This window comes from Galeopterus variegatus, unplaced genomic scaffold, assembly GCF_000696425.1.
Source record: "Galeopterus variegatus unplaced genomic scaffold, G_variegatus-3.0.2 Scaffold1672, whole genome shotgun sequence".
In the NCBI taxonomy this organism is placed as follows: domain Eukaryota; kingdom Metazoa; phylum Chordata; class Mammalia; order Dermoptera; family Cynocephalidae; genus Galeopterus; species Galeopterus variegatus.
The window spans coordinates 181065-207015 of NW_007727783.1; the positions used below are offsets into that span (position 1 = coordinate 181065).

The window sequence follows — 25951 nt, forward strand, 5'->3', positions numbered from 1 at the left end:
AAAAGTTTTTTTTTTTTTTTTTTTTTTTTTTTTCAGTTTTGTTGAACTGAGAGGGAGCAAGAGACCCATACACAGCACAAACTCCAGTTTTGGCTGTGAAAGATTAGCCAATTGCCAAAATATTTTATCAATGAGATGCTCATATTGGAGAACACACTGCAACCTTTTTATTACATCCTTCATATATTATGTATCAGTCATACTGTTAGAATGAATTAGAGAACTAAAAAGAAAGTAAAGACGTTTTTGAAAGACAAAGGGATGAGAGAGACAGATCAAGAATCAATAAAGGACTTTTGATAAACCCAGAGAACAGTTTTAAATTAATTAGACTAAAATAAAATTGTGGGCACAACCTTGCAAAATGTTTATGAAAGAGAGAGGGCCCAGGAACAGGGCACAGCAACAGCAGCATTCCGGATCCCTTAATCAGAAAGGGAGGCATTTAGGAAGACTTCAGATGAGAAAAAGATGTTCAAAAGAGATACTCGATGATCTCTAACTGTAAAGGAACGTCTAGTTTCTGGTGAAAGAAAAGAAGGTGAAGAGTAAGGTAAGCATAAAATCTTTCGATTCTAGAGATGTAATACATGAAGAAATAAGACATAAATAAAACTTTAAAATATAGCCTACAAATGGCATGGAGGAACAATACAAATAGGTTCAAAATTCTCATCCAAGGTTTTAGCTAGTTTGTAGAGATAAACCCATTGGAATAAGGGTGAATTCCAATACTCATGGAGAATGAAATAATCAGAGGTAGGATTTAGACCAGGAAAAGAATGTTCCAGGATGCTGGCTTTTTTGAAGGCACTCAAGAACAGAGTGAGAGAGACTGAAGGTGTAGTGAGATAACAGAGGATGAGAGGGAGGTGTATACCCATTTATCTGTCATAAAGAAATAAAAACAAGTCCAGGAACATTGTGACAACACATGTATTATTAAGTAATACATAGAATAACAAGGTAGAAAGAAATTCACTTTATACGTAGTTTCTTACAAGATAGCATCTACTCAACGAACAAGAAAGAGAAGTCTGTTTGCCAGCAACTCTGCAACATAGTTTTGACTTAAAGAATTTGATAAGTGGTTCATTATCTAATTCTTTAAACAAATTTACTGAAGCTAAAGCTTCAAAGTTAGGACAACCAAGGAGTTTGATTTTCCTTTGAATCTTGCAAAACCTATCCTTTAAGACAAAAAGATCCAATCATAAAGTCTATAAAAAAGTCTAGATAGTATAAAAGTATAGAACTATGAAAGTGGATATATTGATGGCAACTTTTATGGCTTCCATAGAAAGTGTAGAGAGGATCTCTGGTTTGCTTTATCGAGGTAGTGCCCAGGGTTGAAAAGTCATCATCATTTATTATAAATGCTACAGATGACAAAAGCAGGTTGCTAGGGTGGTGTTATTATTGCATGATAATGCCACTATCTCCAATGGCTTTATGACATTTCATTCCTGAAAAAAATGATATTTTGGGAAATTTCCTATCTCGGTTTAGGCAAAGGAAAATTAACACCCAGTTTATTTGATCAATTTTATAGTCTGAAGAATTCCATATGATTTTTTGTTTTTTTAGTGGTAGTTAGCTGATAAAATTCGTAACTGTAACTCAATCCACTTTTTCATTAAATACTTCCCATACAGTCTAGAACAGCATCAAAATATTCATCATTTGGATCAGCAATGCAATAAAAATTGTCTTTTCTGTACAGGAGCTCAAACAGAAGGGTTTGTCTAACTTTAGTTTTTTAGTATTTTTTCTTTATTTTTTAAAATATTAAAACCTACCTACTGTTCTGTATTTTACTAACCGAAATTTACAAGATAGAGTAAATATATATACGTCTGCAATGGGTTTCTATCTCTGCTTCATCTTCTCATAATTTAAAACTTCCAGTGAAATAAAAATGAAACTAAACATACATATCCATTCAACAAGCATAAAAACTGAAAAAAATTTCAAGAAATTCAAAGTTTACAAGCATCTCTTCAGAGCACTTTGCCTTCAGTTAGTATACGAGGGACAAATCATAGGGAGAGTTCTAACCACAATAAAAAGGTACTTCCAACAAATGCAGGCTTTAAAAAGATAGTTCAACTATGGTAATGTCCATGCTCAGTCAATTCAGAACACTATGTAACTGATAGACTATAACAGTGTTATGTAACTGATTTGCAAAGGTTTCTTTGAACTACAGTAAAGTTTTGTGTGAAGACCTCCCCTGCTTGCTAAAAATAAGAATCAAATCACAAATATATGTGTGGAAATGAACCTACATATCTTTAAACTGTTCATCTTCATCTCCTCATTCAAATTTAAAAATCTAACTCATTATGAGCCTACCTAACTCAATTTGAGAAAGCAGCAGCCTTTTATTAAAGCTAAGGAAGAGTTTATATTTGAATGATAAATCTATGAGAAAAGAATAGAAAAATGCAAAAAACAACCCCCCAAATGCAATGCCAACTCCAAAAAGTCCTTGGGGATTTTCCTCAAATAATTCTTAACCCTAGCAATGATACAAGCCTTTCAAAACAATAAAATTAGGTGATGAGAGAGACAGCCTCAACTTGATAGCCATATAATGCCAAAACGTGGCTTTTGCTGTCTTTAAAAGACACAAGTACAGATAAGGGCTGAGAACTCAAACTCCCTCATAATTCTTTTTTTTTCATAAATAGATTAACAAATAGATAATAAATTCTGAAGAATTCATGGGGTGCTGTATCTTATGTGGGAGAAAACATACCACATAATCCAACTTTCATGTTAGTAGAGGACCCCAAACAAATTTTCAACCCTGAGTTTGAATCTTAAGCATGTTAAACCTGATGCACATATACGTTTAAGGCTTAATCCTGCAGTCCTATATTCAGAAGCATTAATGTTATGAATATTCTTAATGCATTTCATTATTCATATGTAATATGACACTGATGAATCATCATCATATTCTGAGCAGTTTTCCTGAAGACCACAGGACCCAAGTAGGGAAGGTATACTTATCTGAGAAAAAAAATAGAAATTTCTAGATTGCTCCACAATACATCTCAGTACTGTGTGACAATGTTAATTTCTTAAAAATAATCCTTTTTTGCTTATGTTAAGGATGATGGTGATTATTTGCTTAATATTGGTTTTCCTGTGTAGCAGATATTGTCTTATGGCTATAGTTATTTGAATGAGAAATCAAAGAAAACTACCAGAATATTCTAGTGTATAATTAATTATAGTACACAACTTGAAATGGTTGATTCAGTGGTCTCAAGTCTAGAATTAAGAATCGTTAGGGCTGAGGGGCCGGCCCGTGGCTCACTTGGGAGAGTGCGGTGCTGATAACACCAAGGCCGTGGGTTCGGATCCCTATATAGGGATGGCCGGTTCGCTCACTTGGGAGAACATGGTGCTGACAACACCAAGTCAAAGGTTAAGATCCCCTTACTGGTCATCTTAAAAAAAAAAAAAAGAATTGCTGCCCAATACTGTAAATTTATTTAGAACAAAATAAGGTATAACAATTAACTAAGCTACAATTTACATCTTTTAAAAAAAATGTCATTTTAATATTACAGGCTTGACCATGAAATAATGATATGTCTACATAAAGGTGTAGCTTTACAAACTTGTCAGGGAATGCAAAGGAAATTGTGGAGGGGAGACAGCCAGTGAAGACACAACAGTCATAAGCAAGGAATTATCTTTCCTTATTGGCTTGGGTACCTGGGTGCTCAAAGAATGTATATAAATATTAAAAATACCATTCCTAAAAACTTACATGTAAAAACAGGAAGAAAAGTATGTCTTAAGATACTTTTCTGCCTCACTCCAAAATTATCCTATGCTCATAATAGAAGACAAAGGCAAAATCAAGGGGAGAAAATTTGGAGACATTAAACCAAAAGCTAATAGAGTGTGAGATATTTTAAAAATAAGGATTTAACCTTCAAATGAAAGAGTTCCATTTTTTCCTGCCAGAGAGCTAATCAGCCAGAAAAGTGCCTGAAGCATGCTTGCACATTTAACATTAAAAATAAAAAATAAATAAAAGCCAGGGTTCTGACTCAGGCAACGATTTAAGAGTCTGAGGGGAAAACAAGGAAGAAATTTCAAGATTAAAAAATGGAAGGACAGGAGGAAGTGACCTAGCCTTGAAACTCAGTTCTCTGAGATGAAGAAATACAAAATTTTTAGCTAGACTGAGTCTGTATAAATTTGCTTAGTTAAATGTAACCAATATGTTAGCCCTTCTGTTCAGCCTTTCCTATGATAAGCTCCTAGTTCACCATGCTCTTTTGAAGTTCCCCAAACTTGAAGAAGTAACCAGCCTAAAGGTAATTAGAGGTGCTGCTCTCTTTATCACCTAAGAATGCTGGTATCACATAAACATTTGCAGAGGATAGGGCAATAAAACTTAGTTTTCCCTCACTACAATTTAAACTGTGTTAAAATAACTCAAAGTTGTGAACATGTCCACATTTTATATAAAACAGACATTTAAAATCTCACAACCAATTTGTCTTCTCATCCAAATTTCTCAGCCAATATCAGCAACAGCATGTTTGTAATTTTAGTTTACTATTTTAGCTTCTCATAACAATCCTAGAAAAATAAAGCAACCTCAAAACAAGAGACTTCAATTTGTCATCCCACATAAGTGAACTATGAACATAGTTCCTAAGGGAAGTGAGAAACAGATGTGACTGAAATGAAACAGTCTCCACTACTTCTTCCTCTTGATGGTGAACAGCTTTACTGAGATTTTCAGATGTAAGCCTTAGGTGACTTCCCTGGAAAAGGCCCAACCCCCTGCAAAACATTTCATGTAAATGCACTAACTGAGCGAAATGGAACATGGGGACAGGAGCATGTCAGTGAGCCTAACAGACATTTCAGAGTTAAGCAGAGACTTAAAAACTATCATGTGCTTAGGCCAGGTTCTGAAAGCAAAACCTCATTTTTGCAATAACCTGGTCTGGAGACCCTCTCAGATACATCTAGTTTCTGAAGCACCTTTGAGTTGTACGGATGTAAGGATAATTATAGAAGTTATATGCATCTTTAACAATCACATTTTGATGATTATAAAAATTTTTTCTATTTTACAACATACGTTCAGCTACACTGAAAAAATTACACCGCTTATTGAAATACATTTCATTTAGAAACAGACTACTAAAGAAGTCTATACAAAAACTCTAAAATAATTTCTGTAGTAAAATAAAGAGTGCGTTAGGAGAGCTACACAAAGAAGGAAATTTCCATCTTTCTCTATAATGCTTGATATACTGTGAAACGTGGCCAGCTCAACTTTGTAGCCAGCACCAAAAGCTGAAAAAATTCATTACGATACACAGTGATACAATTAATGCTCTGGATTAATCTCACAGCCTTCCCGATTAGTACAAAGGAAACCAGGCCTACCCCTCTTTGAGGAGAAGTCCAAGATATAAAAGCAAGCATACCTCATCAGCTGATATGAAATTATAAAATTCCACAAGTCTGAGTATTTGAAATTTATAAAAGTCATCAGAAAATGCAAGCAAATTGGGCTTTAGTTCGGTGGTTCCCCTGATTTAGATGACAGTTCCCTCTGTGAGCTTAAGGTAGTCTTCTTGTTCATTCCCTTGGATCTGTTGATTCACCAAGACAATAACAAAGCTCTTGGTGGAGGCTGAGGAGAGCCTGAGAACTACAGAAATGCTCCCAACTCCCTCTCTGTAAACAGACATGGGAACAAAACTGCTGGAGAACACACTTAAGGAGACGGATGTTAATGATGCTGTGCTGTACTGTTCTTCTCTGCCAGGTGCCGCAGAAAGTTGTCCTCACTCTGGCCTCTGTGATTTAAAGGCTCACTCTTAAAGAGAGCTGGAGGTGGGGGGAGGTGAGGGACTGGAGGGATAGGAAGGTGGTGTGGGTGGTGAGGGTGTGGGTGGATGTGAAGGTGCGAGAAGGGGTGGGGAATGGGCCGAGGGGGAAGAGTGCTTACAGGGTTCATACTGATCGGAGGGGCTGGGGTTGTGGTTGTGTTCACCACAGAAGGAATAGGGGTGGCTGGGGAAGTTGTAAGTGGTATCTGGACAGCAGGCGGCACATTCACAGGGCTGGTCACCCGAAAGCACTTCTCCTTGTGGGCCTTAAGCATGTTGGAGAAGCGGAACCGCTGGCCACACACATCACATGGATAGGGCTTCTCGCCTGTGTGAGTTCTGCGGTGCCTCTTCATGTTGGGGCGGCTGGTGAAGCTTTTGCCACAGATTTCACAGATAAAGGGTTTCTCTCCTGAGATGAACACAGACAAGAAATGATTAACATACTAGGCGGTAATTATGTGCTCATGCTGTTCCTCCTATTTAAAATAGAGATTACCACTTCTCTGCCTCATAGCATATCACATTCTAAGTCTTACAGAGTTCCCCCAAGTTGAGACTTAACGGATCAGAGTAGATTCAAGTAAAATTTACATACAATCTACCATCGGGGCTTGGTTAAAAGAAAGAGGAGGAGGAAGAGAGGATGATTATGTTAGTGATCCTACACATCCTACACAAAGAACCATTCAAATGGCTTTCTTGTGCTCAAGGGAATTATTATCAAAGGTGAATCTCTGCCTCCAAATTTAGGCAAGTTAATATGCAAGCCACTTCTGACATCCCAACCAAAAGTAAGACACTGCTGAAAATGTCCTGTGGAGCTTATCTGTTCTCTTCATGACTACTTACACAGAATCCTCAGCATGTAGCTTGCTTTTTGTGGAAAATGCTGGCCTGACTCACCCTACAACATGAATTTCACACTGCAGTGTTTCTCAAAGTGAGTGCTCCTGGCATTTCTGCAGACAATTCTTCATTATGTGGGACAGTTTGGCATATTGGCTTACTAAATGCCCCCAAGAGATTCTGACAATCAAAAATGTCCCTATACCATTTCCAAATGTGGGGAGGGAAGGGGGTTATTGCTCCTGGCTGAGAACCACTGGGCCAATGAATCAAAAAGGACACAAAATTCCACAGTTCTAAAGGCACTTAGCGGGGAAATTAGGTTTGGGGTCTGAGTGCTTAATTTTTAAGCTTCCTAACTTTCCCTTGGATTTATTGCTTAGTTCCATGCTATATCAGCCTTCTCTGTCCAGATTACAGAGAGACAACAAAATGATCTTTTTTTTATGATTTTCTGAATATATATGCCCATTAATCATTTCACACGGAATAGTGAGATGAAGTGTGGAGTACCCACGTATATGCACCTTCGTGACAACATGCTTGTACTCAATTCCTGATCAATTCTCAATGTATGAAACACATATCTTTAACTCCTGCTACGAGTCTGCTGTCACTCCAATTGCTGCTCCCTCTCCTTCCAACAGGTGTGCTTATTCCACTCTGTGTGTACTGAATCTTACTGTGTACTAGGCACTGCTCTAATTGCTTGATGTCTATTAACCTTGATGATCCTCACAGTGACCTATGAGATATGTATATTATTATCCCAATTTTACTGATGAGGAAATTAAGAAACTTGTACAAAGCTATGTGCTAATCTAGTCAGGATTTAAAATACTGCAGTCTGGCTCCAGGGTCCCTGCTTTTGACATATAAACCACAGCATTTCACACCTCAGTGTGAATTTTGGCACAGGAAAGGTATGTATTTTCTTACCGTTTCCCCCCACTTTGGGACCCCTTCTGATACTAGGAGCAAATACCTCTTCCCCACATCATAGTCCTATTTTTTTCTCTCCACCTTCTCATTCTAGTAGAAAACTGACATCTCCTAGCGTCCTCTTCCATGGAAGCCAAAATTTTTCTCACTTCCCTGAGAGATCTAATTGAAGAGTCAGTAGGGATCAGTTTTCCCTGTAATCACCAGTACTATTTTCAGACAATCGTATTTCTCTTATCTTTCTGCTTTTCATTATTCAATCACTGCCACTGCTAGGCTCTTCACTGTGATTCATACTCATCTTTCTGGATGAGTTCTGAGCCCAGCTTGTTTTTCTTCTTTTTAATCCATTTCCTTCAATCATCTTAAAACCTTCAAATTCTATGTTAGATAAAATTGATTAAATCAGTTATGGTATATACACCTGATGGAAAATGCCACTGAAAAATGCTATAAAGTACAGAAATGTAATAACAAGAAAATCTATAATCTATTAAGATTATCTATAACCTATTAAGTAAAACAGGCGAGTTGTGAAAATGTAAACATAGTATTATCCACCTTTAATGAAAAATATGCACAGGGGCTGGTCCATGGCTCACTTGGGAGAGTGTGGTGCTGATAACACCAAGGCCAAGGGTTCGGATCCCTATATAGGGATGGCCAGTTAGCTCACTTTGGAGAGCGTGGTGCTGACAACACCAAGTCAAGGGTTAAGATCACCTTACCGGTCATCTTTTAAAAAAAAAAGTATGCATAGAAAAAATATGGAAAGAAATACAGCAGATGTTACCAGTGATTACCTAGGTAATGAGATTATTGGTGATGTTTTATTTTATTTCATATGCTAATGTGCATTTTCTGTTTTTCTAAAGTAATCATGATTTACTTGCACAATAAAATGTTTTAAAAGCACACCTGTTTGATAACCTACTAAACCCCTGGACCTCCCACTCCCTGACTCTCCAGAGTTAGTATTCTTCACTCCCAACAGCCATATGGAAAGAGAGCTAAAGGACCTAATCTTTGAATTATTAGTCTAGTATAAGCACTTGATTCACTAATCACTTCTTAGGCATACTAGACACTACTCACAAAGAACATGCATTTATTAAACGTTTATTGAATATACGAACATTTAACTTTCTATTATGTGCTCAAACCCCAATCCTGAATTCTCTGATAATCTCTCATTTGTAGTCTTCTAGGCTATAAATGATTTGCCACAGAAGACAAAAAACAATTAGAACTAGAATACCACAAATCCACAGGTTAAAATTAAAATTGGTCCCTTTTACTGCTTAATAGTATCTGATTCATTTGTTGGTGTCCTACTAAATTTTCCATACTTGTTGTTCCAGACCTTCACTTGGCCCCACCTACCTCTAACTCTCATTATTCATTAGGCCCCATCTCCTAATTGTGCCAATGGTTGATGTTAAGGTTCCTCTGAAACCTCAAGGTAACAATACAATGAAGCTGACACAAGGAAAAATTAAGATCTAACATTTGAAATCAACCACCTGTACAATGTCCCACTTTAAAGAACAGCTGGTAAATGGATGGCTAGAAGATACAGTAACAGCTAAATTCATAAAGGTAACTAGAAAAGCATGTACATTAATATATCTAAAGATATACCTAATAGATAAAGCTAATTTAACTGTAAAAAACAGTACTGTAATGAGTCTGAAGAAAGAACATTATAAATGAAGTCAGAGAATCTGCAGGGAGATAGCAAAGAAAAAGAATTTGGCTAGTTATTTTATGCGCTGATCAAAGGAAAAAGAAATCTGGCCAATAAACACAAGCATTCCAGTCTGCTTAGTGGGAATATCCTTGAGAAGCATCAGAAATTCATATATCTATATATCTATGGGCCGGCCCGTGGCTCACTCGAGAGAGTGTGGTGCTGATAACACCAAGGCCACAGGTTCGTATCCCTATATAGGGATAGCTGGTTTGCTCACTGGCTGAGCGTGGTGCTGACAACACCAAGCCAAGGGTTAAGATCCCCTTTCCGGTCATCTTTAAAAAAAAAAAAAAAAGAAATTCATATATCTATATATCTTACTTAAATCTCTCTCTTGAGCTTTACCCCATTTTTCAAACTACTTACTGGATATCTCCACTTGAATGTCCTATAGTTATCTCAAAACTGACAAGTGCAAAATTAAATTCATTACCCAACTTAGTAAACTTGCTCCTTCCTCCACTATTCTCTATCTTGACAAGTGGTATAAAGCCCCAAATCTGGGACTAATCCTTGAATCTAATCAATCAAGTTAATTCAACTCTACCTTGTCTATTGCTTTACTTTCATCCACTGCTATTACCACAGTTCATATCATCACAATCCTTCAACCTGGATTATGCAATATCCACCTGATTGATTTCACCATTTTTTTTTTTTTTTTTTGGTGGCTGGCTGGTATAGGGATCTGAACCCATGACCTTGGTGTTACAAGGTTGTGCTCTAAACAACTGAGCGAACTGGCCAGTCCTCTGATTTCACCATTTCTGTTCCTGCTCCCTACTCTCCAGCCCATTCTCCACACTGTAGCGAAAATGAACTTTCAAATAGTTGTGTCACACTCTGCTTAAAACCATTCAAGAGGGCCGGCCCGGTGGCGCACTGGAGAGTGTGCAGCTTGGGAGCGCAGCGGCGCTCCTGCCGAGGGTTCGGATCCCATGTGGAGACCGGTTCCCGCTCACTGGCTGAGCACGGTGCGGACGCAACACCGAGGGTTGCGATCCCGTTACCAGTCAGTAAAAAAAAAAAAAAAGGGCCGGCCCAAGGCCCCCTCGGGAGAGTTCGGTGCTGATAACCCCAAGGCCGCGGGTTCGGATCCCATGTGGAGACCGGTTCCCGCTCACTGGCTGAGCACGGTGCGGACGCAACACCGAGGGTTGCGATCCCGTTACCAGTCAGTAAAAAAAAAAAAAAAGGGCCGGCCCAAGGCCCCCTCGGGAGAGTTCGGTGCTGATAACCCCAAGGCCGCGGGTTCGGATCCCATGTGGAGACCGGTTCCCGCTCACTGGCTGAGCACGGTGCGGACGCAACACCGAGGGTTGCGATCCCGTTACCAGTCAGTAAAAAAAAAAAAAAAGGGCCGGCCCAAGGCCCCCTCGGGAGAGTTCGGTGCTGATAACCCCAAGGCCGCGGGTTCGGATCCCATATACGGATGGCCGGTTTGACAACACCAAGCCAAGGGTTGAGATCCCCTTACCGGTCATCTTTTTTAAAAAAAAAAAAACCATTCAAGAACTTCCCACTGTCCTTAAAGTCCAAACATTTTTACATGGTTATGGGCTTCTTTGTGGTCTGGTACCTACTTACTGCTCTCCAGTATCACATCTTATCATATTCCTTGCCCCCTCACACATCCATCAAACTCTAGCCAACTTCTTTTTCTTACAAGTTCCATGTACTTACTATGCTCTCACCACCAATCCACAGTTATGCCTTGCTTGCTTATCACCCCAATCTGACTCTAAACTCTGTGGACTTTGGGATTATTTCAGTCTTGCTCACCACAATAGCCCCATTTAGTAGATTCTTAATAAATACTTATCAGTAAATATTTGTTAATTCTAAGACATGCACCTCCCCCACATTTTAACATCTCTGAAACTGACATACAACTTATAACCAATGGTATGTCATTGTTTAATTTCCAGCATTTCCTTAGCAATATATAAATTAAGTTTGTGTTACAACTGACGGCTTCTTGGATTTGATGAAGTATGGTACTCACCATGAGGATCATTCAATTACCTTCTTTTGCTCTAATTACCTGTCCCTGACAATCTTCTGATTATAATTTAATTTAGCTTCTAATACAGATTTTTCTTTAGGATATGCTGTTTAAAGAACATTAAGAGTTCTGAACCACTTGACCCTCAGCTTTTTCTTTCTTTCTTTCTTTTTTTTTAAAGAACTGAGTTGGTTCAGGTTACTCATAGCCTGAGACACCAACTAGTGAGACAGCAGCTGAGACATCACTCAGAAGTCTCCTCTTTTTATCCAGCAAACAGATGCCATTTGGAGAGATGGGATGGTTATGGTTGCATCAGGGATGCATTCAGGTGCAGCAAACCCAGTGAAGGAAGGACGGGGTGTTCCTTCAGGTCCAATAGTTCACAGCAGTCACAAGATTTGGAAACTCTTTGGGAGTCAGCCTAACCACAGCTTGATGTTGGACCACACCAGCATAACCAAACCACGTGCCAACAGTCTTTCTAACATAGTCCTCTGCATCCTTATACTTGACTATCTCTAGAGCCACCAACCTGCTCAAGATGTACCATCCATGCACTGGTTGAGATATCTCCATATTGTGTTATATGTGATCATCCGAGTGCCTTTTGCTACTATGTGGATCTGTTCCATAAGATCTTTCCTGGGGGGCTAGAAGGGAATGTTGAGCAACTGGCAAACAAGTGTACCAAGCCTGCGCTGGGAGTTGATCCAGTCTACTGTGGCTCCAGACTGATAACCGAGAAGGAGGTCTGCCATGTCTTTGTGCTCTTGCCAACCGAGACCACGAATGCGTTGAATCTCTTTCGGTCCTGCTCAGCATTGGCTCACACTATACCTGAGGATCCAATAACTACACCTATCAGTATGTCACAAAAACCTTGTAAACTGAAGCGATTTCTGCCATAGAAAAATCAGGAGTTTTCTCTTTAAAATCAGAATGGAATAGAGTTCTTGTGGGGGCAACTCTTGGTACTCTCTTTTCATAGACTTGCACACCCGTCCTCTCAGGAACACCAACACCTTTAAAAGCATTGATTAACCTTCAATGACAAAGCATAAGAAAGAAGATGAGCCCTGTAGTGACATCACTGAACTTGCTTCTCCACTCTGCGTTGAGCATTGACTTTGCATTTCTCTCTAGGTCCTTGTTCTTTCCGATTCCTGGGGACTCTGTTTCTGCAACACCTGGAAAGCCCCTCACTTTCCCTGTGATAGACGAGAATTCACCCCCTTCCTGCATCGGAGGATCCTCCTCGCCACCATCAGAGAAGGGTCTTTTGCTTGGATTTCGCATTGCTGTTGGTTCATAGAGTTTATGATTGAGTGAGGTTCCGACCCTCAGCCTTTTCACTGTAAATTAATAAATTAGCAATTTTATTTATATATCATTAGGACTACTTAGCACCTATCATCCCTCTCTGATCCTGATCTGCCTGAGTACACTGACAAATCCTGGAAGCTGAGAACCAGATCTTAGAACGGTGCTTTTTACACTCATGAAGTCCTGTGTATCCCTCTATTTTATTACTTGCTACATTAAGTTTACATCAGAACCATTAAGTGTATGATACTGGAGTCAGACTGCCTTGGACCAGTTAGTTAATCTCTGAGCCTCAGTTTCCTCATCTGAAAAATAAAGATAACAATCTACCTAATAGGTTATTGTGACAGAAAACACAAGGGAACAGTGTCTAGCCCACAGTAGACACTCACTGCATTTCAGCTGCTATTATCATCATCATCGTCACCACCACCACCAGCACCACCACTCATCAGGTTGTAAGTTCCTCGAGGGCAGAAATTGGGTCTTAATTCATTCTTGTGTCCCCAGGCACTTAGCACTGTGTGTGGTACAAGGAGAATCAGCAAGTATTCTACTTTGAACTCATCCCATGTCCACACATCCTAGGAAACCCTGCCTGATGGCTGGTCATCTTCCCTAGATGAGATCTCCCTCACTTCTCTTTAACTGCAGAGAAACAGCCCAATCAATGTCAGTTCCCACAATGGCTTTAATCCCCACCAAAACATACTGCTGTCTCTAACTGTGGTTTCATCCTGCCTTAAAAGACCTCTCTTTTCTTCTCTTAAGCTAACCCTTCTCCTGTACCCTCTCAGGTACTCCTGTCTTTCTTATTTAATACCAAGGAACAAGAGGCCTACAGAGGTTGCACAATTCTGCTAGTGAGTGGCATTGCCAGGATTGTCCAAATCCATCATCCAGCCGCTTTCCCAATTTGAGTATTACAAATAATACTGAAAGACGGATGACAAACCACGGGAAAGTATTTCAATATTGGGGTTAAACAAGGTCCAGCATACTTAATATATAAAGAGCTACTATAAATAAGAAACACTGCAATGGAAAAATGAACACAGAAAAGACACAAGCAATTCAGAAAAGAAAATATACAGATACCCAATAAGCACATGAAAAAATGTTCAATCTTATTTAGTAACTAAATAAATGCAAATTAATACAAGAAGCCATTTCTTACCTATCAAATCAGCAAGGATTTTATCTACTATTAGAAAGGGCTGGGGAAATAGGTGTTTTCATGCACAGCTGGTAGGAGTATATGTTGAGGGTTCTTTTGCAATACATACCACCATGTCTTAAAAAATGTATACATCTCTTTGCCCTAATAATCCCACTTCCAGGAATTTACCCTAAGTAAATAATCATGGATGTGTTGGCCATAAAGTTGTTTATCACAGTATTATTTATAACAGTAGGAAAACTGGAAATAGAAATAACCTAAATGTCTGACAGGGAACTGGCTTAATAAATGGAGAACACATCTATTACTTTATTCAATAGTTATAAAAGGTTATACTGATATTTTAAATGAGGTAATATATGTAAAGCACTTAAGATAATGCCTGGCACATATGTGCATAGTAAATGATGACTATGATTACAGCAAATTTACAAGAAGAAATATTATACAGCCATTAAAATTATATTCCTGATAATGACATAATACAGTAAAATAAAAAGCAGGTCACAATAGAGTACAAAGACTCAATTTTTGTATTATTATATGCATAAACACAAACACTTATGACTGGCTATATGTGTGTTAAGAAACTGAAGAATTTTTTTTAATGGGTGTATGCCAAAATGTTAACAGTGGTGATCTCTTGGTGGTAATAATTTATTTTTATTTTGTTTACAGTTTTCATAGTTTCTAACATACTTTAATAAGTATATATTACTCTTTTAATGAGAAAGATAAAAATTTAAGTGAATTTAGGTGGTTGTATTCCTTTACAAAAATAAGAAATGATCAGCTTGCTTATTTGGTCAAAGAAGAATACTTAACATAAAATTTTATTCAAGAACTAAAATAATCAGGAAATACACACTTTGGCTCCATATTACGGACATTTAAGGGACTGAAGGAAAAAAAGGACAAAGGGGAAGAAAGAAAGAGAAAGAAATGCAGAAGGATAAGGAGGGAGGAAGGAATGGGGAGAAAGGCCAAGAAGGTGGACTCAAGTGTTGGAGGCTCTTTCAATCATGTGATGTATGCCAAGCACCTACCCACCAAGCACTGCGTGAATGTGATACAACTTCTGTCTTCAAAAACATTTATGCTCTGTCTAGTTCCAGTTTCTTGACAAATAACAGAAAAACTGAATCCTAAAAGTGACTCAATTAGAACGAAGAGCCTACTGAATAGACACCAAATTATAAGAGGAGAATCTGTTAAATACTCTGATATATCCTGCTATCCACTTGGGCAATGTCTTCAAAGTTATCTTACCTTTTGAGGTCTAATTTAACTAATTAATCTGCTCTCATGACTCTTCTTCTAGCCTAGCCCTTAATATTTGAGGGTCCTCCGCTGTGAATGAGAAAGAAGCCCACCAGGCAGGCATTTTTCTTTGGACTTCAAGAGAGAAATGGGAACTAAAATCCAGCCATAGGCATAATTTCCTCACCACTAGGCTAAGCAAGAAGAACAGCAGGCTAAGCAAGATAACCCCTTGTGATTATTTCTAGCTCTGCTACTCTGTAAACTAATAGAACCTAGACTCCTATAATTAGATTTAGAAACCTGAAAAATGCTTCATGCTCTTCAATTTGTGCAAAGACAGCTAATACCAGAACATCAAGTTCAGACTGAGATACAATGATAGTGTTTATAAGGGGAGCTATTGTTTTAGCTAGTTCTCTGGAAGCTGGATAATCAAATGCTTACAAGATTCAAATCCATGCTATGGAGCATATGCCCCTAAAAACACAAAGTGGTATAATAGTATTTAATCTCATTAAAGGATGTGTTCCTGGAAAGTAGTGTATTTTAATAAATCAAATTCAATCAAACTTTAAGAATACTGAGAGTATATTCTATTTAAAGCAGTCAGTGCCCTCCATCTTTTTAAGATCCGAAACCCCTTCCTTAGAAAAATGATACATGCACATACACAAAACAAGTTTCATACAATCTCAGGAGTTCCTGAACCCCAAGTAAAGCACTCACTGTCTTAAAGGAACTTGCAGTGAAAAGGCACTCCCAAATAATCCTTTTTCAAATAAGCAGAGTTATGAAAGTCTAATATTTCGGTATAATAAATCTGTATTTTTAACACATCAGGTTAACTTAAAGTGGGATTTTCACTTAGGATGCAGATTCCTTAAAATCTAGATTCCTTAAAAAACAGACTCACAGATGATCAATGACAAGTGCATGAGACATATCTGTACCTTTCCCAAGAAATTCTTACCAGTGTGTGTTTTCATGTGTTCGTCGAAGTACTGCTTCATGTTGAAATCCTTGCCACACCACTGGCACATGAACTGTTTGTGCCCAATGTGGATGCTCATGTGGGAGCGTAGCTGGTACTTGTATTGAAACCTTTCGTCACAGTTCTGCATTGGACACAGCAGAGATTTTTGAATGCCAAGCGTAGTAACTTTACCTGAGCCCACCCTAACATAGTCTCTGACATTAGGTTTATTTTTCATACTCAAAATAGAAGCAACTTGTGTCAGCTATTTGGCTTTACTAAATTTCTATAGCTGAGTTACTAATAAAAGGGAAATTTTCTCATATAATTATCCGTGAAGTATATTCAACTTCTCTGAATCACTGAGAAAAGAAAAATAAGTCATTATATGTTATTCCCAAGTTATCTGAATCTAAGAGAGTTAACACTGTGTTAAAAATGGCATTTCTCTACCTAGCAGTAAGAGAAGACACAAAGCTCACAGCACATGTCTGAGGGTTCCGTGGAACGCAGCCTTGTGCCCTGTACTCCAGCACACCTCTCTCACTGCTCCACTGTCTAGACAAACGCTAGCCCCTAGGCTTAGGCCTGTGGGTATACATTCCTTACCTCGCATCTGAAGGGCTTCTCTCCAGAATGCTGCAAGGAGTGCACCTTGAGTGACATGCTGCGTTTAAATGATTTTCCACAGGTTTCACATGTAAATGGCATGTCTTTCGTGTGTGCTGCAACACAGAATGCACTTATACTCAAAACAGGTCCACCAAAAAGCTCAAACTGGAAAAGACAGATGTCCTACTGGAGGGCAATTATGCCATTTGATTTGTGACACCTTAATAGTGATGCTCTAAAGAGAAAAATAAGTAACAGTGCTGAAAAGTAACCTGGGTGTGGAAGACTATACCATTCAATTTGGTGATGCTTACTGAAGACATGTTGCATTTAGTTTCAACATGTCAAAACTGATTAAAGTAAGGCAGTTCCTCATATCCTGCCCAATCCAGAGCATAAAGCACACTGAAGAAGAAGGGAAAATTACAGGTGTGAGAGAAAAAAAAAAAAAGAAAAAACTTACCAACCATGTGTTTCCGCACATGAGCCATGGTATAGAATTTCTTTTCACAAATTTCACAGGAAAATTTCTTTTCTGCATATCCATGGACAATCTTGATATGTTCATGAAGGGACCAGAGTTTCTTGAATGATTTGTTACAGGAAACACACTGAACAGGATAAATAGAAATAATCTTTATTTATCGGGTCTTGCAGATAAGCCATACCAGCCTACTGGCAGATGAAATGGATGTGCTTTAGATTCACAGCTCAAGCTCAGAATCCAGATCAATGCTATTTCTCCATGGAGTCCAGATTCCAACACCAACATCTGTATGTTCTTTTACAGACCCTTTGGAAGTATGAAAACAATGGCAAAAACTAAGACAAGCAGAAGTGGAAAGTTCCACTAATATCAAAGAATTGACTGCTATTAAGGAGTTAGTCTTGTACCTATGAGAAGAACCTTCAAGTTTTTTAAATAAATGGATTACCAAGTATGGCTGCCTCCTACACATGGGTCACCATGCAGTTAACAGGTGTTTAATTAGGGTATACAAACTAATTTTAAATTAGCAGAAATAAAAACAAGATAAAACAAAATATATATTAATGGTTATAGATCTGTAGAAATATAAAACTTTTTATACCTAGAAAATACATTTGGAACCTTCATTACCACAAATAATTGAGATTTTATTATATTTTCCCAAATCTAACTTACTCTATTAAACGTTTTGCTCTGACAGAATTTAATATAACCTCTAAACTATAAGTATCATTCTTTCTTTTCCCTATGGCCCAGTTCCAGAGCTCTCCTACATATATCTATAGGAAATGCATACCACACTGCCTAGTCTCTTGTATTATGAATCATCAATAGCATGGGATATCAGGCTTAACGTATATCAAAATAAAATATCTGTGGTTAAAGCAAAACATCACCAGCAAGTTCTCAGGAATCATCAGAGTCTGGGATACTTAAGGGAACAAGTTAGTATTCTCTGTAAATAAAGATCTCTGAACATCACTGTAACTTCAGGAAACAAGAACTCTGAGTTAAAAGATAAGTCTCCAGTTGAATACTGCTCTAGAGAAAGGACAGACTATTCCTATAAGCCATTTTGTGCGGCAGGGTTTTACTATTTACTTGTTACCAGGTCATCACGATTATTAGGATCTATATGTAAGAACAAAGCACACTGTTCTTTAGGAATGTAAAGACAGCTCATTTAGTAGAATCCACAAAACCTAAACAAAACTTTAAAAGTATTATTATGAGGAATAGCTAGGAAAGTCACAAAAAAAGAATTTATTAAATATTTTCTTTTCTGTAACTTAATAAAACAAATTTAAGCTAGAAAACTGTATATAAAGATCAAGAACACCTTTTCAGTGATGAATCATTACAGAAACCAAGTGTGACCCCTAGAGTGCAGCACTGCTTCACACTCCCTTTGGCCCAAACTGTTACAACGAATTCATGCCCAAGTGAGGGCACTGGCAGCTACTGGAGGATATGGGTGCCATGACTCAGTCTTCTTTTATTTTCCCAGCATGTCAGAGATCAAGTCACAACCGATGAATCAAAAGCAGTGAATTTTAACAAACATAATTTATATCTTTAAAAACTCTCTTTAAAGCAAATCAAAGTGAAAAGTGAAACTTAAAGGTAATTACCAATATTAGCAGCACTCCAAAAAAACAAACCAAAACAATTTATCTTTTAAAAGTTTAGCTTAAATATGGTACAAAGTATTTCCATTTTACATATCTTATGGAAACATTAATGGACTTACCTTTTATGAATATCCAGTAATATGCAATCACATGTGCAAATCAATATAACTGCAATCCACTCAATATAATTAGCACACCTCTTAACCTATCACAACATTGTCCTTTCAAGACACCAGCCTGGTTTGAATACCATGTTTTGTTACCATAATAATACTGTACAGCAGCATTACATAACCCTACTGCCAGGTGGGCAACATTTTCAACCAGCTCAGCCTCTGTTTAAAGTTTGCATATTCCCATGGGCTCAGCCTCTTGACAAATTTAGTGTTGTCATCTCTCCACAGGTAAAAGCAAACTCACTCCTGAAGATCTTCCATTTCCACAGGTCTGAGTCATTTATGGGTTTTGTCCCCATCAGCTGCACTAGAATCTGGCATCCTTTTAAACCTAGAAAGGGGCCTTTCTCTACTCCTGACCTTTACTCAGTGTCTCCCACCTTGACAGAGAGGATGCCAGAATGAGTTACATTACATGTCCTACAACAGTGAATTTCAGTGCAAAGTCGGTGTTGACTTTACCTCCTGGTCAATCATCTATAACAGATTCCCTGTTCAATGTACCTGGGTTCCCACTAGTCCAGAGTCAGTTACATTTAATGCTTTTGAAATAAAATGTTAAGCCTCAGTTCTGAAAAGACCAAAGCAGGAGCTTTTAAATGATAAATTGGTGAAATCTGTCCCTTCAGCCTCTATTGAATTTATTCTCTTGGGTAGATACCAGATGAATCTGAACAGCCAGGTTTTATCCTGGAAAGTTTGCTTTCTCGGTGATGAAACCTACCTGAATGTTTTTTTCACAGTCTGTTTGCTGGTGAAGGGACAGCTCACTTTCCAGGACAAACTTCTTGCCACATTTATCACAAATCTGCATGCGCCTATGAGTAACGTTCATGTGCTTCTCCAGGTACCAGCGAGTATTAAACACCCTGGGGCACTTCTCACAGGTCAGAGTCTCTTTCTCTTCACACTTAGCTTTCTGGACTGGTGCTTTGGGCTCCTTTGTGGCCCGCTTCTTACGCTTAGGTGGCTCTACACTCTTCCTACGACTTCTTGTAGTTCTGGGAGTAGGGGAAGTGGCAGCTGCAGCAACAGAGGCAGCTCTCCTGGTTCTCCTTTGTGTAACGCTGACTTTCTCCACTATCTTCTCCTTTTTCTTCTGCCTTTCGTTCCCTCCATAGTCATTGCTGTCATCTGTGGCCTCTTCCTCACTCTCTTCCTCTTCATCCTCACTGCTTGTCTTAAGAACAGGAGTCTCTTTGGACTGAGAAGAGACACCCTTTTCCCCTTTAGATACATTTAATGTTTGATTATTAAGGTTTACCTCCACTATGATCTGCTCCCTTTTGTAAGAGACTTCTTCCTCTTCCTCCTCCTCTCCAGTGTCATCAGAATTCTCCTGGTCTTCTTTAACAGCATGCACATCAGACACTGCTCTTGTCTCCCTGAAATATGGCTGCTCCTCTGTTTCATGGAGATGTGGTTTGCTCATCTTGGTGTCCACTAACACGGAATAAGGACTTCCTGATTCCCTTTTGTACACTTTGGTGGACAGGTCAAGTTCTTGGTTGGCACCATGATAAAAGGTAGATGGCACTTGACCACGACGGCTATCTTCCTGTGCCATCCCTGCTACAAGCACAGCACAGTTTTCAACCAGTTCCTGACAGGAACTGGCTGTGTGGCTCATTGGTAAGTGGCCCAATTTATTAAGCAGTTCAGACTACAGAGAAATAGCTTTAAAAAAGTAATTATTAAGACTCAAATCTTTCTCCATCCACTAAGAATCATTCAAATAAAAAAAAATATATTCCTGGAACCTGTGTGCAATTCTTCCAGCATTGCAGCACCAGAGTATAAGTCAAAAAGGTTTGGTATTATGGCAAGAGCAGAGCACTAGTGATTTTTTCGTTTGAAGAGAGCTGCAAGGGACTTGGAGCATCTTATCTACAAAGAAAAGGAAAGAGGGAAAAAAAATCAGATACTACTGTTTCATTCTTATAGCATGCATTTAAATCACAACGAACATAGCTTAAAATTATTAAATTCTTTATATACACAATGATTTATATTGTTTAAATGGTTCAGTGTGGGCCATTATTTTACAGGATTATAGGAATTCACAAACATTTTCTGCTAGAATGTAAATTCTGTAACAGTCACATCTGTACAGTTCACCAAGATATCCTCAGAGCCTAGCACAGTGCCTAGCACATGATATATATATGATGAATAAATAAATAGCTACTATTTTATAGCATTCATTATTCTAGATACTATGGGTCATACTGATAGGGCAGAATATATGGTCTCTGTTCTCAAAGTATTTACAGTCTAGTTATACAATCTGTGTCATGTATGAAACACACAAGAGCTTTATACTGGCTGGCTTTCTTTCAACATTAATCACTACATCTATCACAGTGAGAGCTCACAAAATAAAGGTGGTAGTGGGACAGACACTGTGGACCATGGAAGTAAAGCAGTTAACTGACATTACTACAGAAGAGAAGATAAATGTCTCTGGCCTTAAATATTGTTTAATCTAAGTATAGATATAATTGTTTTCAGGTTTATTAATTTCAAACTTGCTAAGTTTTTAAAATTTGTTCTATGCATAGCTCATAAGATCCACTCAATAACTGGGTGATTTTTTTTTTTTTTTTTTTGACCGGTAAGGGGATTGGAACTCTTGGCTTGGTGTCGTCTGCACCATGCTCAGCCAGTGAGCGCACCGGCCATCCCTATATAGGATCCAAACCCGCGGCCTTGGTGCTATCAGCACTGCACTCTCCCGAGTGAGCCACGGGGCCAGCCCAATAACTGTGTGATTTTTCATCTGTCATTGCACAGAAGCCTAAATTCTAAGAAACAGTAACTATCAGGTTGATATAGTTCCAAGAAAAATAAAACCATCAATTTAAAAAAAGATTAGAAGGGCACATAATTTGCTTTGTGACATACCTCACACTGCTGTTTAGCCAACCACCTAACCTCTGAGTCATATGACTATTACTGCAAACACATACCCTGTCTAGTTGGCAAAAGGAAGGAAACTGGTATTTACTGAATGCCTGCTTTGTGCATAGGCACTGTAAAAGTTTTTTATTATTCATCATTTCTATTTAATACCTACCACAAAACTTTGGGGTTGATTTTTAAACTTATTTTTTTACCAAAGTAATCATAAAAAAAAAAGCATCTATAGTTCTACAAGTCAAATATACCAACTCTACTTCAACCCATCTGAATCCCATACCCCAGAGGCAATAATGCTATTCCAGCAGTCCCATTTACTTCCACATTTCTACATAATATGATTCTATTTCTTGCCCTTTTTTTTCAATTTCAGATATTATCTCTTGTCTCTCACGATAGTTTCCCACCTTATTGTTCCCAACTCTCCCCTCACACTCCCAATATGGTTGTATCACTACTTTCATTTTTTATTTATTTTATTTTTTCAAAAGATGAATGGTAAGGGGATCTTAACCCTTGATTTGGTGTTGTCAGCACCACGCTCTCCCAAGTGAGCAAACCGGCCATCTCTATATAGGGATCCAAACCCATGGCCTTAGCACCACACTCTCCCAAGTGAGCCACGGGTCAGCCTAGTATCACAACTTTTAGAAAATCAGTATTTATCGCTTATATTACAATGACTATATGGAGTTCACAACTATTTCTATCATTCCTTTGCTATTATCTTCTCTTTCACTTTCTCTCCCATTTTCTTTGTCCTTATGGAATTTTTTTTTAAAACATATTATTTTACTTTCAATTTAGTGGAATTTCAGAAAGAAGTAGTGATAAATGCCACCGTGTTTTACTCGGCATCAGAATAGATACATTTATACTAATTTTGTATTTATAAATGAGAAAGTTATAGCTAAGGGCCGGCCCAGTGGCGCATTGGATAAGTGCGCCGCTTGGGAAGCGCGGCGGCGCTCCCGCCCGAGGGTTCGGATCCCACATACAGACCGGTTCCCGCTCACTGGCTGAGCGAGGCGCGGGGGCAACACCGAGGGTTGCGATCCTGTTGCCGGTCCCCGGTCCGGTACGGGGGCAACACTGAGGGTTGCGATCCGTTGCTGGACACGGAAAAAGACAAAAGACAAAAAAAAAAAAAAAAAAGAAAGTTATAGCTAAGAGAGGCTAAATAATTTGTCTAAGATCACATATCTATCAAATGACAGAAGCAGTATTTGACTCCAGGCCTGCCTGACTCCAAAGCTCATGGTCTATTTCTACTATAATAAATGACACCCCCAAATAATTTAAACTTGATTATTCTTGTAATCACATATCTTTTTGCATCAAATAGTTTCATACTTCATATTTTAAGTAGGAAAATACTAGTAGCTTTATTTTGCAGGTGCCAAAACTTCTGACCCACTGAAATAATGTAAACTACTATATGTATCATTTAAGTAAACTTACTCATATTAATTATCTCAAATTAAGCAAGGGAAGAGAGACAGTAAAATTCAATTAACTAGCAAAAGCTGAGTTAAACAAAAATTAGAAAGAAAAAGAAAAAAATGAAGAGAAATCTCTGTGGCAGTTACTAATTCATTTTCTAAATATTTCTGGCTCTTGGTCTTCTAGGTACATGGCAAGACTGCATTTTCTAACTTCACCCTTCCCCCCTGTAGTTGGGTAGGGCCATGTGACTATTCCTGACCAGCAGATCATGAGAAGTGACATGTGGAAGGCCAGGGCATTTACTAACCAATAAGAGACCCTTCAGACTGCTTTTCCCTCTGGCACAGTGACTAGCAATCTTCAAAGTAATGATTGCTATCAGCTAAGGTACCCAAATGACTAAGATTATCTGCAGGATACACATAGTGTGTTTTTAAAGCCGCTGAGATCTTGCATTGTTTACTACCACAGAATAATCTGGCTTATCCTTGGTAATACAGGTAGGACCCAGAAATGGGGTGCTTACACCTTATGAAAACAGCCTAAAACATATGGCAAAGGCTCAAGAGCTGGGTGGAAGGAAGCAAGGAAATGATTATCAAAGACTAAAAGATTAGCAACTTTATAGTGTGCAGTGGTGAAATTATCAGTGAAACTATCACCTGATTATCTCAGAAGGTAGATAATATACCACAAAAGCTAGTAGCTCTAGTAGGAAAATGGACTATTACAAGAGTGTGTTGGTTACTGTTGGTTGTATTTAACTAACTGTTATGTGAAATGGATGAGTTCAGAAAAGAATGGGTCAGTTTACAATCAAGAATAGAAGGAGTCCAGAGAATCAGGGATTCATAGGTTTAGAAGAAGCAAGTGCTTATAAAAAACTGAGGTCTTTGAGCCACAAAGGCTGAGTAGAATTCAGTCTTGAGGCAAAGACCAAATCAAAGATTTGGCCTTTGCAACCATTGATAAAACCTCCTGATTAAAGTGGTACCCAATAAAACAACTTTTCTAAAAAGAGACTAAAGATGTGTCTTGCTACAAAGCATATTTCTCTAACGTGAATTAGTTCAAATGCTATTAGTAAATAGGCAAAATATGTCAGTATAACTCAGAAGTCATGTTGGTTTATACAAGATTTTCCCCAGCAAGTTAATGTTTGAAGTGATCAGGAGAAAGTCTTCTCTCAATTAAAAAGAAAGCCTTAGCAATATACGAAGACCTTAAAAAAAAAACTAAACATACTACCTCTGTACCTTCCTTTAATGTAAACAGTGGTTCATTCAGTGTCTTCATGAGCCACTACACTTTCTACTTTATATCTAGTGAAGCTGAGAGTATGTGTTTCTCCCTTGTGTTTAAAAAAGTAAGTTTTGGGGCTGGCCAGTTAGCTCAGTTGGTAAGAGCACAGCCTTATAATGCCAAGGTCAAGGGTTTGTATCCCTGTACTGGCCAGCCACTAAAAAAATATTAAAAAGTCAGTTTTTTATTGCTGATGCCTTCACCATACCATATATCAAATTTTTTATTTTGATGAAACTGGTCTCAGCTGGAAGCAAATGTCCTCAAGGCCCAAAATCTCAGAGGAGGAAACAACTACCCAAAGGATTAAGTTCACGTGAACGATGCTGGGTATGTACACCAGTGGAGATTTAATATACTACTGTTTTTATTATAATTATTTTTATTATCACATAAAAACTATATTATAGTTATAGTGTTCCACAGATTTCTTTTTCCTTTTTTTTTAAAGATGACCGGTAAGGGGATCTTAACCCTTGACTTGGTGTTGTCAGCACCATGCTCTCTGAAGTGAGCTAACCGGCCATCCCTTTACAGGGATCCGAACCCGTGGCCTTGGTGTTATCAGCCCTGCATTCTCCCAAGTGAGCCACGGGCCGGCCCTGTTCCACAGATTTTGAATGGTCTGCCCCAATCCTATTTTCCCCTTAGGCCCTGTTACTTTGGTGCACAATTTCACTGAATGTAAGGCTTTTCAGGAAAGCATATATGGCATTATAGCAGAAACATCTGTGCTCAAAATTAAGTCAAAGAAGTACGGAACCAAGAAAGCAGAGCTATACAGCAAATATAAGAAGTACAATTAGAAAAGAACTGTGGATGCAGCTAGGGCACGTGGAGCTGACTGGAAACAAATAAATAAAAAGGCAACTAAGTTTTTGAGAGTTATACTGCCTAGAGAATTACCAGCTAGGGCTAAAAGAGACTTTGACTGTTCAAGACCAAAATGATGTTTGTGTTCCCAAGCATCTACGGCAGGAAATGGGCTAGGAAAGTTGTTCATCCTCCTAGGGCGGTATATTACCATTGTCCATTTTGGATACGGCTAAGGAAGGTAATAGGGACAAAAAAGGTGGTGGTCCAAGAGGATGAAGCAAGGAAGCAAAGAAAAAACAGACAAGCGATCTACACCTAAGGAGCAAAATCAGAGTCTATTTAGGAACATCCCCCACCACTGAGGGGGCCTTCTCATGACAGCTCAG

General features: G+C 38.4%; 1 protein-coding gene across 1 annotated transcript in view; it reads right to left on the reverse strand.

Moving 5' to 3' along the window:
- Positions 1-3481: 3481 nt before the first annotated feature.
- The window catches only part of ZNF652 (zinc finger protein 652), a 58123-nt gene continuing 35653 nt past the window's right edge, over positions 3482-25951 (reverse strand). Inside the window, exons 2-6 of the mRNA XM_008578380.1 lie at positions 19807-20969; positions 17249-17396; positions 16783-16898; positions 16171-16315; positions 3482-6294 (exon numbers count right to left, since the gene is read on the reverse strand). Of these exons, the coding sequence (XP_008576602.1) occupies positions 5783-6294; positions 16171-16315; positions 16783-16898; positions 17249-17396; positions 19807-20712 (1827 nt within the window). The 5' untranslated portion in view covers positions 20713-20969 and the 3' untranslated portion in view covers positions 3482-5782. The remainder of the gene's footprint in view (positions 6295-16170; positions 16316-16782; positions 16899-17248; positions 17397-19806; positions 20970-25951) is intronic.